Genomic DNA, 26946 nt, shown 5'->3' with positions numbered 1-26946 from the left:
GACGATACACCCAGAAGCCCGTGATGCATATGCATGATTTGTACAGTGCACGCATACGCACTGCTATCTCATTAGCGACTGCTAGCCCAAGGCTTCCAATGGGGAGAAGGCCTAATTGCACAGTTCAGCAACTCTGATAGTGCTCGAAGCGTTTTGGACTCCACTACGCTGAGCGAGCGCCAGGTGCAAGCACCTCCAGACATATTTCGTCCTTTGCAGCCTTTTTGTCACAGCTGTCATCGCCAGATTTGGTGCACGGTTCGTTTCTGGAGCAGAAATAAACAAGCTAAGCTGTTTATTTAATGAACATTTGCAAACAGTCTACAAAAAATAGTGCCATCTTCTGGTTTGGAGGCCAAACTACTGTGACAGCAGGTTGACAGTCAATGGAAGCAGCGTGTGTGCTGTGACATTCCCAAGCACGTATTGTTCTGCATTTTGTGTTCTCTCTGAGCAAGCTAACAAGCACAAGTCATAGTGCAGTGGTTTTACATTTGATTTTGCTGACATCTTGTGGCGACGTTTTGACGGCCGCTTGGAGCGGCTCAAACGGCGCGTGCGCGGATGTCCCAAATCGCTTACCGTAGTTGTTATGCTACGATTGGTTGACGTACAAGTTGACAGGTAAGAACAATTTGTACTGTATGGTATCATCGAGTTCACATAAAGTGATGTGTTCCACAGAGAGTTAAAAAAAAATTGCCCACTACTACGGTTTTAGCTTGCGTCATTTTGACTCAAAAGAGATCATGTCGAAACAAGATCAGCTGACCTTAACCGTTCTCTTTAAACAAACACAGATTATGTATCTGTCAAAGTTGTAACATTGTTATTGATTTAAAACGGACGTATTGCTATTTTATCCGAAGCAAATACCATTCTGTCCATCGCGAAGTACGGACGTAATCATAGCATCATTGCGTCAGCTATTGTGTTGTAACTAGCTTTAGCTAGCATGTGCGGGTAGCTCTAACTTTCACTTCACAAACAGCTTGGGTGTGCTCTGCTTTTCATTTGTTAATGTTTTCTAACAGGTCAGTGGGTTTAAAGAAGAAGCCAAAGGTGGACTGTCAGTGATGCCTAGCACAGTAAGTGACATTTCTGTCGTCCCGAAGTCGTGATTAGCTACCAACTGGTTAGCTAACATGCGACCTACGCTTGTAAGCCGGACCTCGTTCAAAAAACGGTCACTTTAAGGGTACGAGCTGAGTACAGAGGTCTGAGTGTATCAGTATCAGTACCTTAAATATGATCGATTTAAATGTTTTTTAAGTACATGCATTTAGCTTGCTTCTATAGTTTTACTGAATACACTGAGCCAGTTGGAAGAATCAGCTGTCAAAATGCATCCGTCTTGTTTTTGTTTTGTTTACTACGATCAGTTAACAGTATTTTTAAATCCTACTTTTTTTCTACTTTGTAGGTGTTGTGTGGAGGAGGCCGGCTTGTCCGTTCCCAGCAACTGTTAGCTGCCCTGAAGGTCTGCAGAGTCAGAACCTTCTCTACTGCACACCCAGATGAACCTTATATAGCTGTATCACACGCAGACTCAGGTAAATATTGTATATGAGTTCATGCCAATACAAAGTCCTGTTCTAGAAGGTTAACTAACAGGTAAAGCTAATAACATGTATTGTCCGGTAGGCCCCAGGACTGTATGGCCTGATGAGAACATGGGACCTTTCGGACCTCAGGACCAACGCTTCCAGTTGCCAGGTAATGTCGGCTTTGACAACCACCTGGAAGGCGTGGAAGAAAAGAGGAAAACTATTGTGGACAGGGTGGTGCCCGATGTACTGACAGCACCATGCAGTGCAGAGAGACACCAGTTCATACTGGCCCAGTTTGTCAATGAGTTCCAGGTAAGAGTTTATATCAGGATAAGACATTTTAATGTCTTGAGGAGCTAGAAATTCTACTTCGTTAACATTTTACATGTGCATTTGAACTTGGGTCTGTGGGTGCTGTTTTTCAGGGAAAACTGGGCCCCATATCCAAGCGGGTTCACAAAGCTGAGCAGTATTTTAATAAAACAGACACAGATTGTTCCATCAATTCCTGCCCGGAGCTGTTAAGAAAAGGTGAGCACTGTTTTTGAGTCCTTCACTCATCCACAATGGTCACGTGCCGTGATTCTCCGTGACGCTAACGATCAAAAACGTACGCGGCAGATCTGGAGCTGTTGTTCCCGACGGCGCCCAACACGTCCATCACGGTTGTAACAGTCTCGCAGAGGAGCGGTCGGTTGGAGGAGACGCAGCCAGACAAAGAACAGCTGCTCAACAGAGTGAGTCTTGAGGTGTGCAGTGGAAGCTCTAAAGTTGAATGCCCGTTCGGTTGCAGAATTTGATAAACAAATTTAGGGGTTATAAGTATGCCTTATAAGTCACACCAGAAGTTATGTGAAGTAGAGCCCGACCGATACAGGATTTTTGGGGCCGATGCCAATATGCAAAGATAGCAGAAGTCTATCAAATTAAAATAAGGCAGTTTAAGTTGTAAGACTGTCAACATAAGGACATGCCTCTTTGTGATTTGCCTTGTAGGTGTTGCCACAAATTTGTCATGCTCTTTGCGTTGCTGGTGCTGGAGCCCTGGCTAACTTTCACATTGCTCATGTTGTGTCTAACATAACGCCTCCACACATTACTCTTCCCCTCTGCCTGTCAAATGTAAATATACATTTAGTGCATGTTGCTAATTAGCCTTGAGTTTGATGCTATAGTTGAGCATTTTAAAATAAAAGCAAGTGGCTGCACTGGGCTGAAAGTGATAATACATAGGCAAATGCGAGGTGTTTTACAACTACTACATGACGTGTTTATAAAAGGCTTAGCACATAGAAAATGGATGGATGGATATTCACAAAACCCCATCCATCCATCCATCCATCCATCTTCTATGCCGCTTATCCTCATTAGGGTCGCAGGTATGCTGGAGCCTATCCCATCTGACTTCGGGCGAGAGGCGGGGTACACCCTGGAGTGGTCGCCAGCCAATCGCAGGGCACATATTCAAGATTCAAGAGAGTTTTATTGTCATGTGCATGGTAAAACAGCAGTTATACCATGCAATGAAAATCTTATTCTGTTCATACAAACAACCATTCACATTCATACCTATGGACAATTTAGAGTCGCCAATTAACCCAACATGCATGTTTTTGGGATGTGGGAGGAAACCGGAGCACCCGGAGAAAACCCACGCACACACGGGGAGAACATGTAAACTCCACACAGAGAGGCCAACGGAGATGCGAACATTCACAAAAACATCTTACCGATATCAATTAGTCATATTTGCTATCTATTGAAAAATTCTATCTGCAGCTCACAAACAAATGCTGAAGCAAACATGTAAAAAGTGAAAAACAGGTAGACTACGAACAAAATAAAGAATGAAAACATGCATCACGTTACTTAATACAAGGGACTAAACTACAGTTTATGTTACAATGTAGCTGCTGTCAAAACATGCAGTATGTCAAGTGACAAGGAAATACACGACTTCGTCTTCTTCCTCCAGCGGACTGAGTGAGGCCGTGCGGCTGAGGGAGAGTGGTGTGGGGGGTGAGGGGTCAGGTACATTGAGCCAGCAGACAGACACACGGGGGAGGGAGCGACTGTGTCTCACCGCAGCAAAAAAAAAAAAAAAGTTATATATTGGCTACATTTTCACTGATATTGATTAATCGGTGATATGTCATCAGGCTCTGATATGAAGTAACAATAAGAAACAGTAACACTCACTACCCCCGTGTATGTCTCCCATACATTCACTCATTTGCAGCGACGAGCCACAAATATATTTGCCGACCTGCTGGCCCTCGCTCATAAGCACATTACAATGCACCTGCTCTGCCAGAGAATAAGAAGATGCCGCAGGAGGGTTCGGTGTTGCCAACTTAGTGATATATTGAATAATCAGCCCCCTCTACATGCTCGTTTTGTAATAAGAAACTAACAGCAAATCTAGAGGTCTTTTGGAGATTCTTACATGAAAGCACGTATCGCTCTCCTCTACAGGCAGCGAGTGCTGCTGTCCTCTTCCCCATCTAAAAGCACTTCAGGCTGGCTCTGTTTTGTTTGTAAAATTAAAAAAAAAAAAAAAAAAGCACATTGTTTCCTCCGGCAATTACAGTATGTTACCAAATCCAAACCAATCAAGCAGCATTGCAGGACCCATTGTGTTCAACCTTTGAGGTTCCACTGTACCGTGTATGTATTTCATGTCAGTGTTTTGATATGTGAGAAGTGTGAAGAGATGCTCACTGCGCTTCCTCGTCATTACAGTTTGTGAGCGGTGCAAAGGAGATGTGTTTTGCGCTGTGGACCGCAGGCTACTGGGCCGACTTTATTGACCCGACAACAGGAGAAGCTGTGAGTTATTTACTTGCACTGAGTGTTGTTTCCGGAGCACTCACTGGACACTCCATTAGGTACACCTGCAGCCAATGAGATTTTAGTACAACGTATCAGAAAAATATATGAAACTGAGACTAACCAGAATAACCTTCTGTGTCGATCAAAGCTGCATTATTGGTGTCCATATTAAGTCAAAATTGTTAGAGACCTTGTCTTGCACCTCAGTAGAGATTGCAGGTGTATCTACTATCATGGCTGGTGAGTATATTAAGCATTTTGAGGCCAAAATTGAAAAAGATTACAGGTAGTCCTGGGTTTACTGCATTCCGTGTTCACGTATGCACTCCCGTAATTAATTAAAAGCGTAATTACCTTTTTTGTTTTTGCCAGCGTTTGTCTGTTTGTTTGTTTGTGTTCAAAATAACTTGAAAAGTTCTGAATGGATTTGGATGAAATTTTCAAGAATTGTCGGAAAAGGAATATGGATGAACTGATTCAATTTTGGAGGTGATACGGATCACCGTTAGGATCCAGGAATTTTTTAAAAGGATTCTTTAACATTGCGAGAGAGGATCGTTTTCGGAATTTGTGCATATAACTCCACAAAAAAATGATCAGAGCACAAAAAAAAATACATGACAAGTTTCCAACAGGTTTAACAAAATATCAAAGATTGATCCAAAACATTTAAGAGTATTATTTTGGTGTGAATCACAATATGGGAGGAATTATGGTGCTTGGCAGAGGGCTGCGCTCTTTGAGTGCTTCTCTAGTTTGGTCTGTAAACACGAGACTTGCTCGTAAACTTTTTACAAAGCAGTGACCCGCGAGAGAATACACCGTGTAGTCGTTCTTGACCGCACTTGTTTTAGTCGCTTGACTGCTGCAACTCTGATCATCATCATTAAGTTTGAAGATTGCATTGTAACTAGGGATGTCCGATATTGGCTTTTCTGCCAATAACCGATATGCCGATATTGTCCGACTCTCAATTTCCGATACCAATATCAGCCAATACCGATGTTAGGGCAGGGCGATATATCGATATTTTTAAATATTTACGATATTTACCTTAAGCGCGATATCAAAACCAACCATATCGTTTATATCGATATAGACCAGATTTGAGCTATATCTCCCTCATCCCTGCATGCCGGAGGAGGGAGGAGGGGCCAAGCAGAAGCCCGGCAGCTCCAGTCGAAGCGACAGACATAGGAGTTATTCAGCAAAGAATAAGCGGTAGCTCAGTAATGTGGAGGTACTTCGAATTGAGAGCATAAAAAAATCTTGTTCACCACCTTAAAACGTGGCACAAACAATACGTGGAATGTGTGAAGCTGCGCGCTGTCTGCTGCTGTTGCGTTCGTAATGAATGGAAAAGCCAAGTGGTAAAACGGTAAATGGTCTTACACTTGTATAGCGCACTCAAAGTGCTTTGACACTGCTAGTATATTTACCTACTGATGACCCAGCATCAGGAGCAACTGTGGTTTCAGTATCTTGCCCAAGGACACTTTGCCAGAAATTTTTCATTGGGGTGGCCAAGGTGAGACCATTACTCACATAGGGGTGGCAATAAGTTGATACCTGAAATGTCTAGATGGCCAGTGGGGTGGCCATAGAGTGGCCATGGCCAGTAGCTCCGCCAGCATGTTTTACTCGTTTCCACGCCACACTACAATTTGCTTGTACACAGTAATCCCAGGCCAAAATTAACGTACTTCGGACCATCAGATTTTAATGAAATTTAATCTGCAGATAGATATTAAAGTGAATTGATATCCTACATACCTGTTATCTTGTCCTGAAGCTCTGTTCCATGAGTTTGAAAGGCTTAAAGTTGGACTCGTATGACTAGAGATGTTCCAACACTCAGTATAAATCCGATACAAAATTGAAGAGGAAAAGTAATCTCCCTAACAAAGATTTATACAAATGAAAGTACTCCCGATATATGAAAAAGCAGTATTTTCACGGACGTCCCCACAGACTCTCCTAATCGAGCATGCGCACAGTGTCAGATTTTACCGTCGCTTACTTACAGGAATTGTTACATTCCTACTAGTGAGGATAGGCGGCATATTTAGAAAATGAATGGATGGAAGGCGCAAGTTAAGCTTGCTATTAGCCACCCACATTTGTTTACATGCTTGAGAGGCGGTTTGATGAAGTCATCATTTGCGCGCCGGCAAATACAGGAGCCCACAGGCCTATAAATGCAGCATTTTTATTATCAGCTTCATTACAGGGAAAAAAAATCCCAATACCAATATGACTTTTTTATGCCAATATCTGGCCCATACTATCGGTGAGCCGATATTATCAGACATCTCTAATTGTAACGTCTACCCAGATGTTGTAAGGATGGCGATGTGGTGGTTGATCAACAATCTATTTATTGCAAAAACGGCAGAGCCACACCAAAACATCAGCAAACTCAACTGTCCTTTTTGCACTCTGCTTTAATTTTTTATTTCTGTTTCATTTAATTTGTGTTTTTCGTGTTTTATACGGTTTGTCTTTCATGAGTGACTGAGGTGTTAATTTACCTATAATTTATGTATAAGAGCCGACTTACACCAAAACCTGACTTACATTAGTCCAGGAACGGAACTCGTACGTAACCCGAGGACCACCCGTGTCTGGTTTGTGGCGTACCTGATGGTTGTTTACATTGTAGGCTGTTATATATTGGTGTTCACTGCACAGTCATCATTTTGCTCATCTGTCTGTTTTTATTTGAGCATGTATCATGATAGCTCTCTTCATGTTTTCCAACAGTTCTTCGCATCCCCAGTTAGTCCATCTGCAGGACAAACAGGGGAGGAGCCACGGCATTCCGGATTCCGCATCGAGATGTCGGGCTCCTGCACGGTTATCCGCCACATTCTGAGAGGAACACCTCTGTTTGTGGGGACTGTTTTCACGAATGCACCAACACACAGTGCCATCATCACGCGACTACAAGGACTTTCACCAGAATTGGATGAAGAGGTTGAATAGAGGCGTTTTGGTTCTCTCAACTTAATCCAGTGTTGTGAAAAGGCTTGGCCACAAAGCGTGTGCGTGCGTGTGTGTGGTTTGTTTCTGTGTATTTAAAGTAAGCGTACCACACTGCAGCAACCTAGTAAGCGAGTGGACTGGACTGAGCCATGACCGCACAACTCTGTGCTGGCCCTGGACATGTGGCAATGCCATGTACTGCACCTGTACTGTGACAGTTTGCCTTTGAGCAGTCATCCCCACAGGATGTTTTAGCAGGTTGTAAATTATCATATGGAACCTGCACTCAGGCAGCTCTAATTGTTAGCAATTGTGATCTCACTAAGTAATCATGGATTCAGCTGCTGAACCAATAAAGTGACTTCTCGTCAGGCTGCACTGAAAAAACATCTCCTGTAATTTAGATTTCTCACAGGAAGCCAGAACGGCTACTTCTGAGTTTTAGGCCTGTGTCAGAGCTTCTTGGCGTTGGTAGAAGCCTGCAGCCACATCTGTCCGTGCTCATAGGCCAGAGAAACTTTTGCAGTCTTTTTCTTAAAAAATGCCCTAACCTTGGTAAAAAAGTCCCTCTTTTTTGGTGCTTTGAGATGATGTTTCAATGCCCGAGCAAGAGCTTCTACAAATACAATTTGACAGCGTACCATAGAGAAATACAGACGCTCCTTAGATCCAAACTCCTTACAGAGGTCCTTGTAGATGTTAATGTGAAAGTCCCCGATGTTGAGCAAGAGGTTAGGACGTGTTTCTACCACAGCGCTCATTAGATGTACCAGCATCCAATCGATGTCCATCTCCAGCACTGATTTAGAGTTTGAGTGGGCAATATGGTCCGTCAGCTTCCACAGGAACACGGTGCAGAAAGTGTTTTCTTTCTTTGTCCATGTTTCTGCAGGCGTGCGATGGCAAATGTTTTCTGTCTTTGTGCACACCTCAGCAGGAGTGTGAGTTTTAATGTTTCTTTCTGCTCGGTTTACCACAGGAGTGGGAAGAGGAGCGACCAAGCCGTTGGTTGTCCCTTCCGATGAATCGCTGCCTGCGCGCTCCTCTTCATATCCAGCGTGATCAGCCAGCCTCATGGTTTCCAAGCAGCTCTTGAATACTGAAATTGTTTGTAAAGCTATATCCCCTATCTCAGACACTTGGTGCGGCACGTCTGGATGTGGCAAAGGGTTTGGCTGTGAGGAGATATCAGACAGTGCGGCGTTCACAGTCTTCGACACCTTAGCTGCAACCATCTCCAGCAGTTGATCGCCACATGGCAACTTAACGTCTCCAGCGTTTATTGTGTCTTTGAGAGCAAGCAGAAGGGAATCCCAAATGCATGCATGAATGTCATCCTCTGTAACACACGAGTAGTTGAGCGCCCGAACTGGAGTGTCGCAACCTTTCCTGAAAACGGGGGTGGGGGAAAAAAAAAAGCACCTTTTAGTACAGACTTAAAGCCTGAAAGGTTCTCTCTACAAGCATTGGACTCACTGTATGATCTGGGCATGCTCTTCCACCTGAGGCACCACAACGACTAGCACTTCTTGGGAAATTTTATATAGGATACTTTGCCACATTTTCAACAGCACCATAAACACATTGCAATCAAAATGACCATATTCTATTAATTCCCATGTCCTGTAGGGGGGAAATTAGCAGTTAGCCCACAACGTGTTGAACACCATTCGGCCGAATGGATGATTTGACTGTTCTGTTGTACTTACTCAGTTGTTATGTCATCGAGGTGTAACTGCAGTTCACGTTTGAAAAACTCTGATGCAAGCAGTGGCATGTTCAAGTTGCTGCACCTTAGGAATTTGGGTTCAATTGGGGACTGACACAAAAAAAATAATGAATGCCTTGCACAAATTAGACGGGCAAAGACCCAACACACATGCTGTAAATGGGTTAAAAAGGCGCACACACACACAATTTGCTTTATGACATCCGGCATATGCAATATAAAAATTGCGCCTGTACAAAAATGTTTGATAATGCTCAGTTTTGATTGACATTATCAGATACATCTTAATTGAGCCATATGTTTACTGTGTTGCAGTGCTGTAGAACCAAATTGCATCACTCTGAGAGGTTACTTAATGTGACGACAAGACAGGTGCGCAATATGAAACCGCAGGTGTCAATTAAAAGTGAGCATTATTAGATTGTGGGCATACAATGTTTTATTTATTTCAGACATGCTACATTAAGGAACACTACTTAATAACATTTTATATTAAAATAAGATAAAGGCTTTATGGATGAATTACATTAGAAATATTTTGTATTCATTAAAACTAAAATATGAGTAAAATAAAAAAAAACCACAATTCACAAATAAATGGTAGAAATAAATTATGCAGTGATTCGGGAAAGAAAGGTGTTGGAAAAATTAACTATGAAAAGCAAATCAGATAGAAAAAAACAGGCATAAAGTGTTAATACTAAAGAAAAAATCTCTGTTATGAGGGTGCTTCTTGCATGGTTGGCTTGCACCCTAAACAGCGTGAAAACAACTTGTGTGATTTACTTACTTCATTCTGGGAGTAAACCGATCGACACCTCTGATCGATATTCATGTTTTTTTTTCTATGGAAGAGAAATTCATCTAGTTTCCTGTCTTAATTGACCCTTTCAAAGTAGAGCCTTTAAAATCACCGACTCGAGAAAATATGAACAGTTCGCCTCCTCGTCAAGACAACAAGCTTGTAGTACAAGCTGCAGCTCTGTCATTTGACGCGTTCCACCTTGACATTGGACGTGTTGCGTCGGAACACGACACTCTTGTCATGTGATGTCATCCAACACTTCGCGCCCGCGCACACACGCACGCACTCCACTGTTTTCAGTGTTAGATTGCAGTGAAAACCAACAAGTCAATACAAGTACATTTTTGACGCACAGGTAAGATATGTATTGATATAATAATGAATTGGTTGCGATTAACGTACAATATTAGAACCTGTGCAGTTGTTGGAGGGGGGTCTAGCCAGGGGCGGACCTACAATTAAGGCCAAGTAGGCGATTGCCTTAGGCCATTAGGGGCCCCCAACTAGCTGCCTAGTCTTGTGTAATTATGTTAGCATACTAAACAAAAGAACAAAAAAGCCATCTGAAAGCTAAATTCATATGTCCCCCTCTCCCCCACACTATAGTGGACTGTTCCATGAGAAGCTAATTGTGAAGCTACTTAAAATGAAACGTATTTACCAGAGCAGGTTTGAGAAGAGAAAACGGCGAGAGGACGCCATAAATATATTGTCGAAGGTCTCAAGATTCTTTACGGTGTTGGTAGAAAAAATGTCAACGAGCCGGCGCAAACTACCGCGTACTGTGAGCCAAGGTCCAGTCCTTTACAGGATGCTGAGTTTGGTGCTGCGACACCACATGAGAACCTAACAGCAACAAGTAGGACTTTCTTCCTTTGACATTTATACAGTGAGAAACAAGGATAACAATATGGACGGACTTCAACAAGATAATGAGCAGACACATTATGTATTTGTACAAATATGAAAAACCTCCATTTGACTTCGGTTCCACTTATTTTGAAGCACTCTACACTTTAGTTGCTTCACAGTGTTCATGTCTAAATAAGCTCTCTCACACGTGAACACCCGCCCTCCCTTTGAACACAAACTCTCCCGGTTTCTATCTCACACACATAAACATGTCATCTTTGCAAATAGTTGATTTTTCCCCATTTCCATGCCTTCCTCCTGACACTGTGTATAGTTATAGTGACTGTTGCCATATATATTTTTTTGGTAATTACTTTTGTTACATTGTAATTGTTCATCTTTACCATCAATAAATCCAGTACACACAGTCTCTTTCTCTCTGAAACACACACGCGCACGTCTGCTGTGATGATGTCTGGGGTTGTTTTTGTTCAAAATTAAATATCTGGCATTTTTACACTGGTTTTATATCTGAAACTTTATTTTCTCATTCTGTTCACCCCGTATTAATTTAGTGCAAGGTTGTATACTGGTAGGGGCCTTTGAGGCCGTCTTTCCTGCTTTTTTGTGTTAAAAGAACATATGAAGAGGGCCCCTGGCTGTGTTCGCCTTAGGCCCCAAAATTGCTAAGTCCGCCACTGGGTATAGCCCTATAAAGGTGTGTCATTTTTCATGGCTTGGCACGGGTTAAATGTAGTTCCTGTCACGTTCTGGTTTTGCAGCGTCGTGTCGGCGACCCCAGAGATGAGACCCAATTACAAGTAAAATGTTTATTATAATAAAGATTGCCGCCCTGCTGCGGCAGGATAGCAACAGATAGCTTGCACGTAGACAAACACAATCACTGACAACGCTACGACAACTAAAAGAGCGCGCACCTGAACTAAATAGGTGAGTGACTGAAACTAGAAGCAAGTGCGAGTGATTAACGCAAAGCAGGAAAACACAACCGGGCAAGGCAGGAAGTGAATACAAAATAAGAGCATGACAACAGGAACAAAGGCGTAAGAAAGGAACATAAACACCCTGTCACGCTGGCTAACTCACAAAGCGTTCCATGATTTCTTATGAGATTATTCTGAATTATAAATGAATTGTAACAAACTGGAGGTTGACCACGCATGCAGTGTCACAGAATGAGCTGTTCCGACCATAGAGAATCTACTGTATCTGGAAAAGCTATTAAATCTATTAAGTCTGTCTAAAAGAATTGCATTTTCTCCTGTGTGAAATGGTCATACATTGCATTTTTTTGCATACAGATTATTTTATTTTTGTATTTTAAAATTGTCAAAGAGAAATTTGGAATACAGGAAGTGAACAAATGTATTGCAGTTGATGTGAAACGGAGATTAGAACTAAAGCTTTGCTTCTACGTCCTCCTTTTTGGACATGTGGGACTGTGAATTGTACCATGTGATGTATTACGCATTACCATTTCTCAAATTGTGCTCTCCAAAATTGTAAATTTGATTTTAATTTGCCACATCATTAATTCATCTCACATATGTGTCGTATTTATTATTTTTAAAACTGTTGCACAACATTTAAAATAAAAAAAAGCCTAGTACACAACAGTGAACTGACCTTGCAGTCATTTTAATGTCCACTGACATTACATAATGAATGTAAACCATACACAAATACATTTATGAAAACCTACAAAAGACAATATTGTTTCACCGTAGTATATGTCCAATAGACCTTCAACAAATGTCCTCTTACACAAACAGCATTTGTGTCTCATATACATCCTAACGAGAGGATGCTGATGATGATAATGTCACTCAGTGTCCCTGCATGACGTCCTCTGGCCGAGCTCACTAGAGGGGAACTTGAAGAGAAAACTGCAGCACTCTCATTTCTGGGAACCAACAAGTTGCAAATATTTCCTTCACAGCAAGAGGAGCACACCTGGCAAATCACATGGCATTCCTTTTAACGCTATACATATCAGTCAGTGAGACTCAAAGTTTAGTTAAATCCTACCAGAGAGCCATCTTCAATGACGTCAGCACAGCCTGTGAACAGACACTCTTCCAAAGTTACACACCGCTTGGTCACGGAGATGCTGTCTCCATGGCGATCCATCATGTGGATGGTGTAACAGTATCTGGTATCTAAAAGATGCCATGCGTTACTTCCCCAGAATTTATCTTTATGCCTTTTTCAGATGTTATGATACCTTTTGGACAGTATACATCTGGTGCCCAGCGGTTGCACTCGTAGTTATCTGTAGCATCTTGACATGTGAAGCACTTGAATCCTCCAGGATGAGGCGTTGCTGTGGAAGCCAGACCGACATTACCCTGAATGTTAATTTTTCACCCTACCAAGACATTTCATTCAAGGTGTTTGGATAAGCTCACGATAGAGAGATGCTGATCTGTAGATTATTTTAGCTTCTCTTTACATTTTTCCTTTTTGCTCTATTTTTCCCATTTTTGCTCAGTTCTTTTGGTTTAATTTTATTTCTACAACTTACCACGGGCCAATAAAACACAAGCTGTGGGCCGCAAATGGCCCCCAGGCCACACTTGGGACACCCTGGTGTACAGTATATGCGCCACCTACTTGAAGGGTGTAGGTGGATGATGTCCTTTCTGGTGAAATCCCGCGTCTGCACCATTTGCAGCCAATCTGCAAGGTTGCTCATCAGTAGGATCTGTGCCACTGTTGACCAGGGCTCCATCATTGACCCTAAATATCTTTATGCACTTCAAAATGTAGCCAAGTGAAGCCTGAGAAAAAGGAGGGAAAATGATATCCTTTTTTTTTTGAGCCGCCGTGCCGAAAAACTGAAAGAATCCATCTTTTTTTTGGTGGTACTGGTGCTGGCATCATGTTGCAAAGGTAACTGTCAAGGGAAAATCTGCTAGATTAGAGACAATAAAGGTTCTTTGAGAATAATGAGAGGTACAATTTAATCAAACTTGCATGCAAGTAAACAAATCAATACAACTCGAAAAGACAAACGCCTTCTAGAGAAAATGTCTGACTATACATGCTAAAACGTTTATATGGGAAACCACGTATGCGAGGGAAAGGGTGATCTCCTGTGAAGGACAAAGGCGATGAACTTGAATCAGGTGATAAGCATGTGGAGGAGTTGTTTTGGAGACAAGAGGTCTTGAGCAGATAATCATAGCAAGTGAGTGTGAAAAACATGTGAAAGAGTGTTTTCCCCCTGCCTGGTGTCTTATTTTTTTGCATGTTGGTCACACTTAAATGTTTCAGATCATCACACAAAATTAAAAATTAGTCAATGACAACACAACTGAACACAAAATGAAACTTTTTCTGATTAAAGGAGGAAGAAATCCAAACCTCCATGGCCCTGTGTGAAAAAGTGATTGCCCCCTAAACCTAATAACTGGTTGGGCCACCCTTAGCAGCAACAACTGCAATCTGCGTTTGTGATAACTTCCAGTGAGTCTCTTACAGCGCTGTGGAGGAATTTTGTCCCACTCATCTTTGCAGAATTGTTGTAATTCAGCCACATTGGAGGGTTTTCCAGCATGAAGCACCTTTTTAAGGTCATGCCACAGCATCTCAATAGGATTCAGGTCAGGACTTTGACTAGGCCACTCCAAAGTCTTCATTTGGTTTTTCTTCAGCCATTCAGAGGTGGACTTGCTGGTGTGTTTTGGATCATTGTCCTGCTGCAGAACCCAAGTTGGTTTCAGCTTGAGGTCACCAACAGATGGCCGGACATTCTCCTTCAGGATTTTTTGGTAGACAGCAGAATTCATGGTTCCATTTATCACAGCAAGTCTGCCAGGTGCTTAAACAGCAAAACAGCCCCAGACCATCACACTACCACCACCATATGTTACTGTTGGTATGATGTTCTTTTTCTGAAATGTGGTGTTACTTTTACGCCAGATGTAATGGGACACACACTTTCCAAAAAGTTCAAATTTGTCAGACCACAGAGTATTTTCCCAAAGGTCTTGGGGATCATCAAGATGTTTTCTGGCAAAATTGAGACAAGCCTTAATGTTCTTTTTGTTCAACAGTGGTTTTCATTTTGTAACTCTGCCATGCAGGTCGTTTTTGCCCAGTGTCTTTCTTATGGTGGAGTCATGAACACTGACCTAAACTGAGGCAAGTGAGGCCTACAGTTCTTTGGGTGTTGTTGTGGGGTCTTTTGTGACCTCGTGGATGAGTCGGCGCTGCGCTCTTGGGGTCATTTTGGTTGGCCGGCCACTCCTCACCACTATTCCATGTTTTTGTCGTTAATGTGGATAATGGCTCTCATTGTGGTTCGCTGGAGTCCCAAAGCTTCAGAAATGGCTTTATAACCTTTTGCAGACTGATCTCAATTAATCTTTTATGTTTTAACATTGGGAGCAGTCACTTTTTCCACACAGGGTCATGTAGATTTGGATTTTTTTTCTCACTTAATAAGAAAAGGTTTAATTTGAAAACTGCATTTTGTGTTCAGTTGTGTTGTCATTGACTGATATTTAAATTAGTTTGATGGTCTGAAACATTTAATGTAACAAACATGCAAAAAAAAAAAAAGAAATCAGGAAGGGGGCAAACATTTTTTCACACCACTGTATGCTAGCACATAATAATAACTAATATTCGTAAAATCAAATGGAAATAATGGAAACAAAACATTTTATAAGTGCAATAACAAACCATATTTTCCTGACAGGAACCTACTTCATTACTATGTCATTTCATATTTGCTTCATTTGAAATGTCCGCTCTTGTAAAAGTGATGTGTGTTTGCATCTGGGCAGGACACTTGCTTTAGCTTAGATTCACAGACATGTCAATGAAAAGATTACAGACCATCTGACCTGGTTTCACCCCTGAATTGAGGTCATTATTTATTGAAGACCAGCCTGTGCTTCTTTTTTTGTCTTGGATCCTCAGGCGATATACATAACGCCTTGTGTGGCTGTAAACGCTTGTTTTTTTTTGCATTATACATGCTCCAATAAAAATCAAGCCCAGACAACTTTGCTACTGCGCGTGACGGGTTCTGTGCAGAGAAACAAATCAAGTGCCTTCTTAACTCGAGCCGCCATGCTTTAAACATGAAAAGTTGCTTGCACAACTGGGCACTCTTGAGTCGAGTTGTCCACAGCAGACCCCAGTGGCACAATATAAATTAATTTAGCAGGACTCGGAGAGATCCATTCGTTAAGCTTCTCAGAGTGCTGGGGCTGCGGTTAAGCACATAAAGACATGCTGAGGACTCAAAGGAAAACTTGAGATTTAACTCGCCGTCTTTGAGCTGTCTGACCACTGCCTGGAGTCCTGCATGCCTGGAGTATAAACCTGCTTTGATGAGGAGGAGTCGAGTCCCAGTTAAAAGGCAAATAAGAGAAATATGCATGGTCAGTTTGAATCTTCTGTTCTCCTGCTGAAATTTGCAGATTAAGAGTGTAAAAGGTGAAATTTTCAGCGTCTAATCACAAAATGGGTCTGAATAGCGACTTCAGACGCAGCTATTCCAACTATTCCAGCAGCTTAGTTGTGTCAAGGGCTTAACTTTTGCTGCTTGCATTTGTTATTTTATGATTCCATAGTATGATACAAAGGTATAATGAACAGTATGGGCAGTGCATATTAAACACATGATCCATATGCATTGTCCAACCAGGCTCTGCCAACAGTCAAATGTGTAACGCATCTCATTAAGTCTCATAACTTTGTGTAAATAATTAAAAGATGCCTCATCTGCATGCATCCGATCTTCGCTGCTCCCAACCTGAATAATTAAAGAGACTATTTATAGGGTTGATGTTGAACAACAGCAAGCCTATTGCTACATACAGCATATAACAACATACTAACATCAACTTAAATAGCCTTCACACTGACTCTTCATGTATAGCTAGAGATGATGAAAATCGCATAACATCATATTCATTAACCGATAATTTAAATAATCAATCAATGCAATTTACTCGCCATGTCTTTTTGAGCACATTCCTCGCATTCAGTGAAACACGCCATATAATCAAGACTTACCAGGTTAAGAAGCAAAGAAAGACCACTGGACTGTTGGAAGATAGAAACCAAAGTCCGGAGTGCATGTGCGGCTTAAATTAAAATGAATGAGGGAGCTGCTAACATGTCGGTCGGGAATGGATTGGCTCTAAGAGGCGGCTCGCGTCGTTGGGAGCCGACACAGCAGCGGGTGCGTCTGCTCCACTGGTCCGCCCCGCTCCAAAGCAGTCACAGGGGGTTAGTGTACAGTCAGCTCCCCTGTGGCACACTGAGCGCATAGCGGAGCTCTACGCATCAATGAATCACGCAAGCTCGAGTGGATAAACAGGGCGAGATCTAAAACGTAAATGTTTCTTAATCTTCATTAAATTACTACTCATTACACTCAGGCCTCATTCGGACATGGTCACATACCTAATAGTGTGTCAGAACGTGTGACGGAAGAACATTGTGTGATAAATGAAACAAGTAGTCCTAATTGCAACACAAAGGGTGGAGGCGATAATTATTACACCTTCTAGACCTTGAGAGGCGCTGGCCGAGATAAAATATTTAAATTATTTTATTTTGATGAAGTGATGGCCAATTTTAAATGAACAAACCAAGAACTTCAACACTTCAGGTGTTTTTACTCACTTCACATCATAACAGAGAGGCGAAAGAGGATCAGCCCCTCAAAGCTGAGGCACTTTTTTGGAAGACCAATCTTCATTAAAGACATAACTGTTACGTGGTTGCTGCTTTTTCTTTTTGTTTTGCTCGTTTTAATTTGTATTTTGTTGTGTGGTGTTTTGTTGAAGTTGTTTTGTTTGAGTGTAAATAGAGATTTGACCTTGTCTGTTTGTTTTTGTATCTTATAATATATTATTAGAATTTCATGATATATCATATGTATAATATATATTTTAATATATATTATATATATATTTTAATAATTGAGGAGTTAAAGAAATCCATTTAAATAGTAGACATTTGATGTCATGTAGTTTTTACATTAGTAATTCATTTTACACAATACACATAATTTGGTAATAAATTAAGACAAAAAAATCTGAGGAGCCACTTGGGAGCGAAAGAGTCGGCTCCTTTTACTGAGTCGAGCCAAAAGATCCGACTCTCTAAAAAGAGCCGGAATTTCCATCGCTAGAGGGTGCAACTACGTCACAGTGACGTCACCATAACGCCTATTAATCGTGATAGTAGTTGCATTGTAACCTGTAGAAAGAGAAATCGTGCATCTTTTGGTTAGCATTGATTGATTGAATTGGTTATAATTGTAATAACCTACCTGCTGTTGAAGTATGTAACTGTCCGTCGGTGTAAAAACATTAGGATGTCATGTTTAATTGAGTGCAGCTAATTGTATTATTCAAGATTCACGAGTTTTTATTGTCATATGCACAGTAAAACAGGTAGTTATACTATGCAATGCAATTCTTGATATATATAATGATGGACTTAGAGACTGCTTGGCATTACTTAATAGAAATGGTGATACCTTAGCGCAAACAGTGAGATAACCCTTAATTTGTAGTGGAGAGGTTGTGTTTACAACTGCATTCAGAAAGTAAAGTTATATGAAGTTATATACAATTTTCAAAATAATAAAATATCCACTAGTCTATTAATTGTAAAAAAAAAACAAAAACAACAAAAGCAGGAATATGTTTTATTATAATTAGAAAATGGATGGCTGGATGGATAATTATTTTTTAAAATGAAACCAACGACCTTTATGTAATCACTGAACCGAAACAAAATATAGATGCATTGTGTTTCCGGTGTGGAGTTGCGCGCGCATCCGTCGCCATATTAAACTTCTCTTCCACTACTAGTCCACCTGCGTTCCTCTCCAAATAAGCACATTTAGCCTCGTTTAGCTATATAAAGCCCACACCATGGCTGACCAAAACGGACAGTTACCGAACCAGCAAAGCAGCAGCTCACCACAAACCTCCACAAGCAACGCCGGCTCCCCCGCAGCAGCCGACGAGCAAACGCCGACCAACAAAGACAGTCCAGGGCCACCGGCGGCAAAACAAGCCGAAGGAGCCGCGGAGGAAAGCGGCGATGCCCCAGCAGCAATGACGTTGGATATTTCAAGTTTTAGGAGGCCTGGTGAGAAGACATTCACACAGCGCTGCCGTCTTTTTGTTGCCAATATACCGCTGGATATTCCCGATGAAGAATTCGTTGGTATGTTCTCAAAATATGGAAATACGGCGGAAGTTTTCATTAACCGAGAGCGAGGATTTGGCTTTATTCGATTGGTATGTATAACACTCCTTTTACTGTTCATAAGGGTCCTCCATCTTATGTACCTCTATATAGTTAGCGTCTGTTGATGTGCTGTCCTCTTGCTAAATTGTTTTTAGTGTTTAGTTTTTTTAACCTTTCTTTTTCTTTGCGACACATTAGTGTGTAGTTTTACTATTGTTGATAAACAGTCGTTACAACGTTGCACACGCTACCAAAATGTTAACGAAAGAAAATTATAAAAATAGAAGCACACTGCATTGCGATTAAATTATTAAATACTAATACCTCGTACAGTCTCAGACAAACCTGAGTTCTGTTTGAATAAGACAGATTTTGATATGTACTATCTTACAGTATGTTCTACTGCCTAGATTCCCAAACTGGGGTATGCCAATTGTGATGGGGTACATGAATAAAAATGAAAAATAATTAGTGCTGAACACTCACAATTACGAGGGTCCCTGAACGCCTCACGGCGCGAGAGGAACGCAGCACAAAGGAGACAGTGCATGAAGTTGTTCATTTTTCTGTGTGCATTATACTTGTATAAACAAATAAGTTTGATGATTATTTTGTGCGTTAAGACTATTTAATCTTGAAGATTTCATTTATATTGGTGTTCCGATCCCCACACGGCGCAGCAGTGAAAACCTGTCTCTGTTAGTGGGGATTCCCCCGAAAAGCGCTTCACACTGAAAACTCATTATTCATTCACTCCTCAGTCACACACGGGTGGTGGTAATCTACATCTGTAGCGACAGCTGCCCTGGGGTAGTCTGACGGAAACGTGGCTGACAGTTCTCACCTACAGCCTCTCCGACCACCACCAAACATTCATTCACATTCATACACCAGTGTGGGCAGCACTGGAGGCAAGGTGGGTGAAGTGTATTTCCCAGGGACACAACGACAGTGACAGTGGAAGGAGGATCAAACCAACCTTCCAGTTTCTGGACGACCTGCTCTACCTCCTGAGCCACTGCTGTCATCAATGCGATCTTTACTAGGCGATGGTTAGCAAACCCAACAGAAAGCAAAGTGAAAATCATCAAAAACCTCAACTGTTGCTATGTAGTCTATATATTGACATGCGGGTATGGACACTGTTGACCTTTTCATTCTGTCTTCCAGGAGACCCGGACACTTGCAGAGATTGCCAAAGCTGAGCTAGATGGCACGATATTGAATAATCGACCAATCAGAATCCGCTTTGCTACACACGGTGCTGCTCTCACTGTGCGGAACCTGTTACCAGTTGTCACAAATGAGCTTTTGGAACAGGTAAAGGGGATGAGAGTGTTACAATTATTCTTTTGGTGATGTTTACTGTCAGTTGGTGGTAGTAGTGATGATGTGCCGCACACCCTCTGGTTGTAGGCGTTTTCACAATTTGGCCCAGTGGAACGATCTGTCGTAGTGACAGATGACCGTGGACGGCCCACTGGCAAAGGCATAGTGGAGTTTGCAAACAAAGTGGCTGCACGTAAAGCTCTGGAATGCTGTACTGAGGGTGCACTGCTGCTAACTACGTACGTTTCACTCCGAAACTATGACATTGTACGACAAGCATTTCAAAGCTCCTTTACATACTTGCAATATGGAGAAAAGATCAACAGAAGATTGAACATGTTTGCACCCCTGTCACTTAGGACACCTTGTCCAGCCATTGTGGAGCCTGCAGAGCATTTTGACAATGAGGAAGGACTGCCTGAAAAGTTGTTACCAAAGACTCCAAAGTACCTCAAGTGAGTGAAATGATGATGTATTTTATCACTTGGGTTTTAATTAGTCACTAAACTATCATTCGTTTAAGCATTAGGCTTTGTGAATTACTTTGCCATATAAAGCGCAGATGGGAAGGTCTGATATGAAGTTAGTGACTTAAGGGTGTTGGTTACCGTTTGCGCTGCAATAGACACGTGTGCATGCGCCCTATAACACGTATGGGCGAGTTAAGAAAAACAAGCAAAGAACATTCTTGTTTCCTAGGCTCCATGTAATTTTGCGCTGATTTTAATGCTAGAAAAACAATGTCACTATATTATGAACATATGCGTTATAATCACACCTGTCAGCGTTAGCATTTGAAAACAGGGCACGTTTTCCAGAAAATAAGGGAAACTCTGGTCTTCCGCCAGAATTTCCACCAGTGCAGTCAGTTGTGGCATGTGGGCATGCGGTGTGCTAAGAAGCAGAGTTACGATGCTGTCGACGGTACAAAGCTGTAACGACACACTCCACAATCCCATTCTAATGTGTTTGTGAGGGCGAAAAGGTAGTGCCAAATGTTTTTTTTTTTTTTTTTTTTTTTTAAAGGTAGCAGCAGGTCCACAAAAAAATGAATGTGTGAGACAAACTGCTCACAATCGCTATTTTTTTCCAGATTTTTTTGTGCAACCCTGTTGGCCAGTATTCATAGCTGATGCTGATTTATCCATAGTGTACTGTGAGAGGATGATGCAATGACGATATCAGTATTTTGTCCCATCCAATTTGTCTCTTTCATCAGGGAACGAGAACGACACCCACATTTTGCCCAGCCAGGAACGTTTGACTTCGAATACTCCTCTCGCTGGAAAGCCCTTGATGAGTTGGAGAAGCATCAACGAGAGCAGGTCGACAAGAATATTAAAGAGGCCAAAGAGAAGCTGGAGGCTGAGCTGGAGTCAGCGAAACATGAACATCAACTCATGTTAATGAGGCATGGTAGGACCTATTTGGACTGCTTCAGATAATTACCTTCATGCTTCCAGTTGGATTGTTAGTGCTCTTATTGGCTTACACTCCTCATGCATCACTCGGCCATCCTCTTCCAGATCTAATGCGACGTCAGGAGGAGTTGAGGCGACTGGAGGAGCTTCGCAACCAGGAGCTGCAGAGACGAAAGCACATAGAAATGAGGTAATGTTCACCGAAAGGGGCGGCGCTTGACAATAAGGGGATGAACACAAAATGTTTATTTTCTGTGATGTAGCAAAGGTATGTTCTCTTAACTTATGTGTGTCTGCAGACATGAGGAAGAGAGAAGACGACGGGAGGAAGAAATGATGAGAACACACAGAGAACAAGAGGAGCTGAGACGCCAACCAGATGGCTTTAAAGTGGGCTACCAGGACAATGTGAGTGCAACCAAGTAAAATTAAAACTAGTCCACTTACACGTCACATATTTTGCGCAAAAGTTAAGAATTGCACAGCAAATATTTAGTCAAAAGCTAAAATGGTTCATATTTCCTTGTGAAGGCATAATTATCTTCAGTGAATTTAAAAATATATTCTTTCTGATGTTTAGCATTTAGCTTTGGTGGAGGGTTCCTCCGCTTCATCATTGCAGACAGTGAACATGCCATGATGAGTTGTGTGTTTAGTGTTGAGAAGATTAGAATTGTATTGTACACTATGTTAGTCGGCCATCAGGTAAGTGCAGCAGAGGTGTGGACTCAAGTCGTGCAACTTGGAGTGGAGTCAGACTCGAGTAGGCCTGTCACGATAATCGATTAATCGAACGATAAAAAAACAGGTCTAATTGTGATGCCCTCGATCTGCAGAAAAAGCTTGTTTTCTCTGTTTTTTGGTCAAAATCTGGTGTTTTTGCTGAAACTACCCTACGTTCTACCGCCAATATCTAAAGACCCAAAAAGGCTAGACACTAACTTTTTTTCTGATGAAAGAAGAGAGTCTAACGTTTCTTTAGATCGTTTCAATGTTCATGTAGTGCTAAAACTCTGTGGGTCTTGAAAGTTCAGCAAAAATGGCCAAAACCTGTGGCAGTATGGATCTCTCTGCTCTGAACATGGCTGGCAGTCAATGAGTTAACGATAGCATGAAAAGAGGTTTTGTCAAAGTTAGCAATCATAACTAACAATACTGTTATTGTTGTTCAATTTCATGCAAAGTAGTGTGTTTGTTGTTTCTGTGGCTTTCCACTTCAAGTTTTTTGTATCTCAGCAAGGTCCGTATGAAAGCTTTTTTTTTTTTTTTTTTTATTTCAGAGGGAACAGGAAATGAGAGTGGGTGATCTGGGCCCCCGTGGAGCCACTAATATGGCAGGTATGGCCATGATTGTGCAAACAGCGGTTGATGCAAAAATGAGTGGACGGTGACAATAAGTCAACAACTTCAAGTGTTTCAAGAATAGTTTGGTAAGGAAGATGAAGGTTAAGAGGTTTTTCCTCCCTGAGCTCTCGTCCTCCTCCATGTAGTGTCAACACGGCATATCTAAACCACCAATGAAAATGTGGTGCATGACTTTCTTTGGCTGCTGTTCATTGGCTTGTACAAGTCATGATAAATGTGAACTGGGGTGAGTGGCCATGGTTGTGTTATCCCTTGTGGCACCCACCAGAAGCTTGCAGGCATAGCACAATTCCTGGAGATGTTCCTCTCTTGTAGGCAAGGATAAATGTGTAAAAATGGCAGTTGTTTCTGTTAACTGTGGGTCTTTTTGCTTGAGAGAGCAAAACTGTGCATTGAAGCTTTGTTAAGGGCTGGATGAGAAGCCAGGGACTTGACAATGGGATGGCTTATTCTCAGGTTCATGGAGAGTCGTCAGCCTTACCTGACCACTTACCAAAATAGAGCCATATTGCCTTGTCATGACAAAAATAACTGCATGTTCTCGCATAGTCCATCTGTAGTAATTATAGACTTCCATGTATGTGAGTGTGTGTGTGTGTGTGTGTGTGTGTGTGTGTGTGTAGAGCTTCATTTACACTGGATGTTGTTTTTCCACATTTTTCATGGACAGGAAAGCGATTGAGATTGTAGAGCTGTACCAAATGTTGTATTTCCCACAAGTGAAATACTGTAGATTGGAAACTCCACAGCCATTTGGATGTGAAACATCACAGTTTCATTCAGAATTGTTCAGCATCCATTGTAGTGGAGGTTAGGTTCATGGTAGAATAGTGGCAATCACTGCATTCTAGCTTTGCGTCTTTGCATTCTAGCTTTGTCTTGTCCTCCATTCCAATTCCCATTCTTCACATGAGTGATTGTTCCTGAACAGGATAAGCGATATAGAAGATGGATGAATGCTGTCAGACCACACAGTAAATACAGTCACTTGGTCTTTCTGCTGGATTGGTTTTAGGAAAGAAACCCATCCATCCATTCATTTTCTATACTGCTGGTCCTCATTAGGGTCATGGGGGAACTGGAGCCTATCCCAGCTGACTTTGTGCAAGAGGCGGTGTACACCTTGGACAGGTCACCAGTCATACAAACATTCCCACCTATGGACAATTAAGAGTCTCCAGTTAACCTAACGTGCACGTTTTTGGGATGTTGGAGGAAGTTGGACAAGTACAGTAGCACACATGAAAAGGTCACATTGTAGCCCAAAATCCTCACCACACCATACTTTTATTTACGGCCTCCCAAAGAAAAAAAAGTAATTTTTGGACAAAGCCAGAACACGTGAATGGTTGACATTCACTGTGCCGCACTGGCGCCAACATGGTTGTGCAGCTTTAAGGTATTTCTGTTGAATTTCTGGTGCAATAAAAAACCTAATTCTATTCTTCCAGCAATGTTCCCTCCACACACGAGGGGATGTTGTGGAGTTTTGAGTCCCAATCATACCTAACCGTTCACCTTCTGTATGTTCATCTCGAGTTCTCAGCGCTTCCCTTCCCTCCATGAAATTCTGGTGCAGTGTAGACACCGTCTTCATAGGCTTTGATTTGTAGACACGTCACCATTTGAATCAATGCTGCGTTTTGTGTGTAGATGGCTACAACCCGGCCCCAGCAGGGCCCAACCCTAACCAGGGTCAACCCATGAGCATGAGTGGAAGGGGCACAGCCACTGGCCCAGAGGGGACTGCAAACATGGGCACAATGTTGATGTCCGAAAATGGCAACATGGTAATGTATCTGGCAAAATGAATGGCGCTTTGCTTTTAAACGTACAGTACATAAATACAGGCGGTCCTCGTGTCAAGAACGCACTCCCGTGTATTATTAAACCCGTAGAAAAAGAAACAGAGAACTTGGTCGTGGGTGTGGCGGAAGAATACGTAGTCCCGAGTTTCACACTGAGGAAGGACAATGTCATTTTGTTCACCTCCATTATGTCTCCCAAGAAAGTGAAAGTGAAATTGGACGTTACAAATGCTCAGTGGCAAAGTGGAGAAATCAACATTGGCTGCATGCCCACCCCAAACATTGCTACCATCAAGGATAAAGATGGTGTCTTTCATTCTACTGTGAAGTGGACCGTGATAACTACGCAGTCTAGTGGTGTCATTGTTAAGCCTGTCTCTCCCTCCCTTGCAACGCCCCTTCCGGTGTGCAAGACAACCACAGGATCAAAAGTCTTTTTAAATAGTTTTTTGATACCGTGTGATTGAATGCTTGTGTTTAATATTTTCATGACTGGTTTGTATGTCCTTTGTGTGTTCTGTGTACAGTGTCAGTGACTTAGGTGTTAATTTGGGTATAAGTCTCGACATACACGTCCACTAAAACCCGAGGACCACCTGTACTCAGATTTTTCTCAAACGTGGTATCGAAACAAACAGTTTGCTAGTTGAAGGTAAACTGATGGTGATCAATGAATTTGCGAGGCAAAACAAGCTACAAGAAAGTAATGGTTTGTGTCTCTCTCTTCCGTTTCTCCGCCAACCTCTGTGTGTTAATCACACGGATGACAACATAATCAAAACACCTACCTTTGGCTGGGCGCTGTTAACATATCTGACCTCGATACAACAGCGAGGAGACCGATATCTGATGGGTGGATCGCTAACAGGGCGAGCAGAAGTGGAGTCACCAAATCAACAACAGCAGCAGCAGCAGCAGCCAATACCACCAGGTGCTCCTGGTGGACCAGCACCAGGATTTGGAAGTCCAGTAGGAGTGTTTGATGGGCCAAATAACAAGCGCCGGCGGTACTGACCTGTATTTTTACCTACAGTATGTGCTGACTACATATTTTTCTACTTTTCCCTGAAATTGTTGTATTTCTACATTATTACTATGCTCTGCATAGTGTTTGCTGTTTTTTTTTTTACTGGTTTCAAGTCTAGTAACATACATCTACAATGGAAATGTATGCCATTGAGCATATGTTGCTACCCTGCGTGTGTTGCTTGAACTCCAGTATCGTACATGGACACCATTGCACTTTTGTTTTGTAAAGGCAAGCAGCAGCAATGACGTCATGCTTCATTCGGTTTACATTTGAATGTTTTTTTAACACATTTATGTTTAAATGTCCATGGTGCATTTTTTTTGCATCTTTTGTCAAAAGGAATAAAACATTTTGTAGTAAGATGTGTTTGTGATTCTGCCTTGTGGCGATCCCACCTTCCACCAGTAGAGGTCAGTAGAGTTACGGTAGTTCAAGAGCAAGCACAATATGTTGATCCTTGGGAGCAGGGGTAGGGAGCCTATGGCTCTTTTGATGCCTTTTTGCTGACATTTTAAAGTAAAACATTACAGAAATCACAGTGTTAAAAAGAAAAAGTTCAAAATATAAAACATTCTTATACACATTAATACCCACATCATTGCGAAGTCAAGAAGTAAACGTCCCTCCTTTTAATCAAATAGTCAGATAGCTAATTCTGCAGAGCAAACCCTTTTTGACGAAGAAGATGGTGAAAAGAAAGAAAGATGCGGAGTACGGTGCAAAACTATGCAGCACCAGAAGTGTTTGATTTATTATTGGATAGCTTCAGTAGAACAACGTTAATAAAAAGAATGAGTTGAGAGACTTATTATATTCTTAGATTGCTGTTCTTGCTTGAAAATGCACGCATTTAGTTGTATTAAATGATTTAAAAAATGGCTCTCACGGAAATACATTTTAAAATATGCGGCTTTCATGGCTCTCTGAGCCAAAAAGCTTCCCGACCCCGGCTTTGGAGGATTTTGTCACTAAAATGAATATCTTGCT

The 26946-nt window shown here is 41.8% G+C and overlaps 4 protein-coding genes across 9 annotated transcripts in view; 3 read left to right on the top strand and 1 right to left on the bottom strand.

Moving 5' to 3' along the window:
• Nucleotides 1-528: 528 nt before the first annotated feature.
• On the top strand, nt 529-13337 carry mmadhca (metabolism of cobalamin associated Da). The gene is made up of 9 exons (XM_054790648.1): nt 529-624; nt 1035-1088; nt 1424-1553; nt 1645-1862; nt 1976-2081; nt 2172-2287; nt 4293-4379; nt 7146-7358; nt 8347-13337. The coding sequence occupies exons 2-9, from the start codon at nt 1077-1079 to the stop codon at nt 8461-8463; spliced, it is 999 nt and encodes a 332-aa protein (XP_054646623.1). The 5' UTR covers nt 529-624; nt 1035-1076; the 3' UTR covers nt 8464-13337.
• LOC129189180 (rho GTPase-activating protein 20-like) overlaps nt 10643-26946 on the top strand; it is a 31216-nt gene continuing 14912 nt past the window's right edge. The window contains exon 1 of the mRNA XM_054790608.1: nt 10643-10760. The gene's annotated coding sequence lies outside the window, so the exon portion shown is untranslated. The remainder of the gene's footprint in view (nt 10761-26946) is intronic.
• On the bottom strand, nt 11706-21841 carry LOC129189222 (ly6/PLAUR domain-containing protein 6-like). 3 transcript variants are annotated; one of them, XM_054790712.1, is made up of 5 exons: nt 21785-21841; nt 13388-13554; nt 12999-13097; nt 12803-12933; nt 11706-12727 (listed from the first exon to the last, which is right to left on the bottom strand). In XM_054790712.1, the coding sequence occupies exons 2-5, from the start codon at nt 13506-13508 to the stop codon at nt 12557-12559; spliced, it is 522 nt and encodes a 173-aa protein (XP_054646687.1). In that variant the 5' UTR covers nt 13509-13554; nt 21785-21841; the 3' UTR covers nt 11706-12556. The 3 variants fall into 3 exon arrangements, with proteins under 3 accessions (XP_054646687.1, XP_054646673.1, XP_054646679.1); XM_054790698.1 differs by lacking the exon at nt 21785-21841 and adding an exon at nt 16808-17054 and having other exon boundaries at nt 13388-13670; XM_054790704.1 differs by lacking the exon at nt 21785-21841 and adding an exon at nt 16808-17054.
• Nucleotides 18510-26327, top strand: pspc1 (paraspeckle component 1). 4 transcript variants are annotated; one of them, XM_054790625.1, is made up of 10 exons: nt 18512-19056; nt 20177-20326; nt 20423-20574; nt 20695-20790; nt 21555-21751; nt 21862-21946; nt 22056-22164; nt 23037-23094; nt 24775-24911; nt 25457-25751. In XM_054790625.1, the coding sequence occupies exons 1-10, from the start codon at nt 18685-18687 to the stop codon at nt 25463-25465; spliced, it is 1365 nt and encodes a 454-aa protein (XP_054646600.1). In that variant the 5' UTR covers nt 18512-18684; the 3' UTR covers nt 25466-25751. The 4 variants fall into 4 exon arrangements, 2 of the variants coding, with proteins under 2 accessions (XP_054646600.1, XP_054646590.1); XM_054790615.1 differs by lacking the exon at nt 25457-25751 and adding an exon at nt 25761-26327 and having other exon boundaries at nt 18515-19056; XR_008572755.1 differs by lacking the exon at nt 23037-23094 and having other exon boundaries at nt 18510-19056.

Source organism: Dunckerocampus dactyliophorus, chromosome 1 (genome assembly GCF_027744805.1).
Source record: "Dunckerocampus dactyliophorus isolate RoL2022-P2 chromosome 1, RoL_Ddac_1.1, whole genome shotgun sequence".
Classification (NCBI taxonomy): domain Eukaryota; kingdom Metazoa; phylum Chordata; class Actinopteri; order Syngnathiformes; family Syngnathidae; genus Dunckerocampus; species Dunckerocampus dactyliophorus.
Note: the sequence above shows the minus strand (reverse complement) of the source record. Positions and strands in the feature narration are given on the sequence as shown.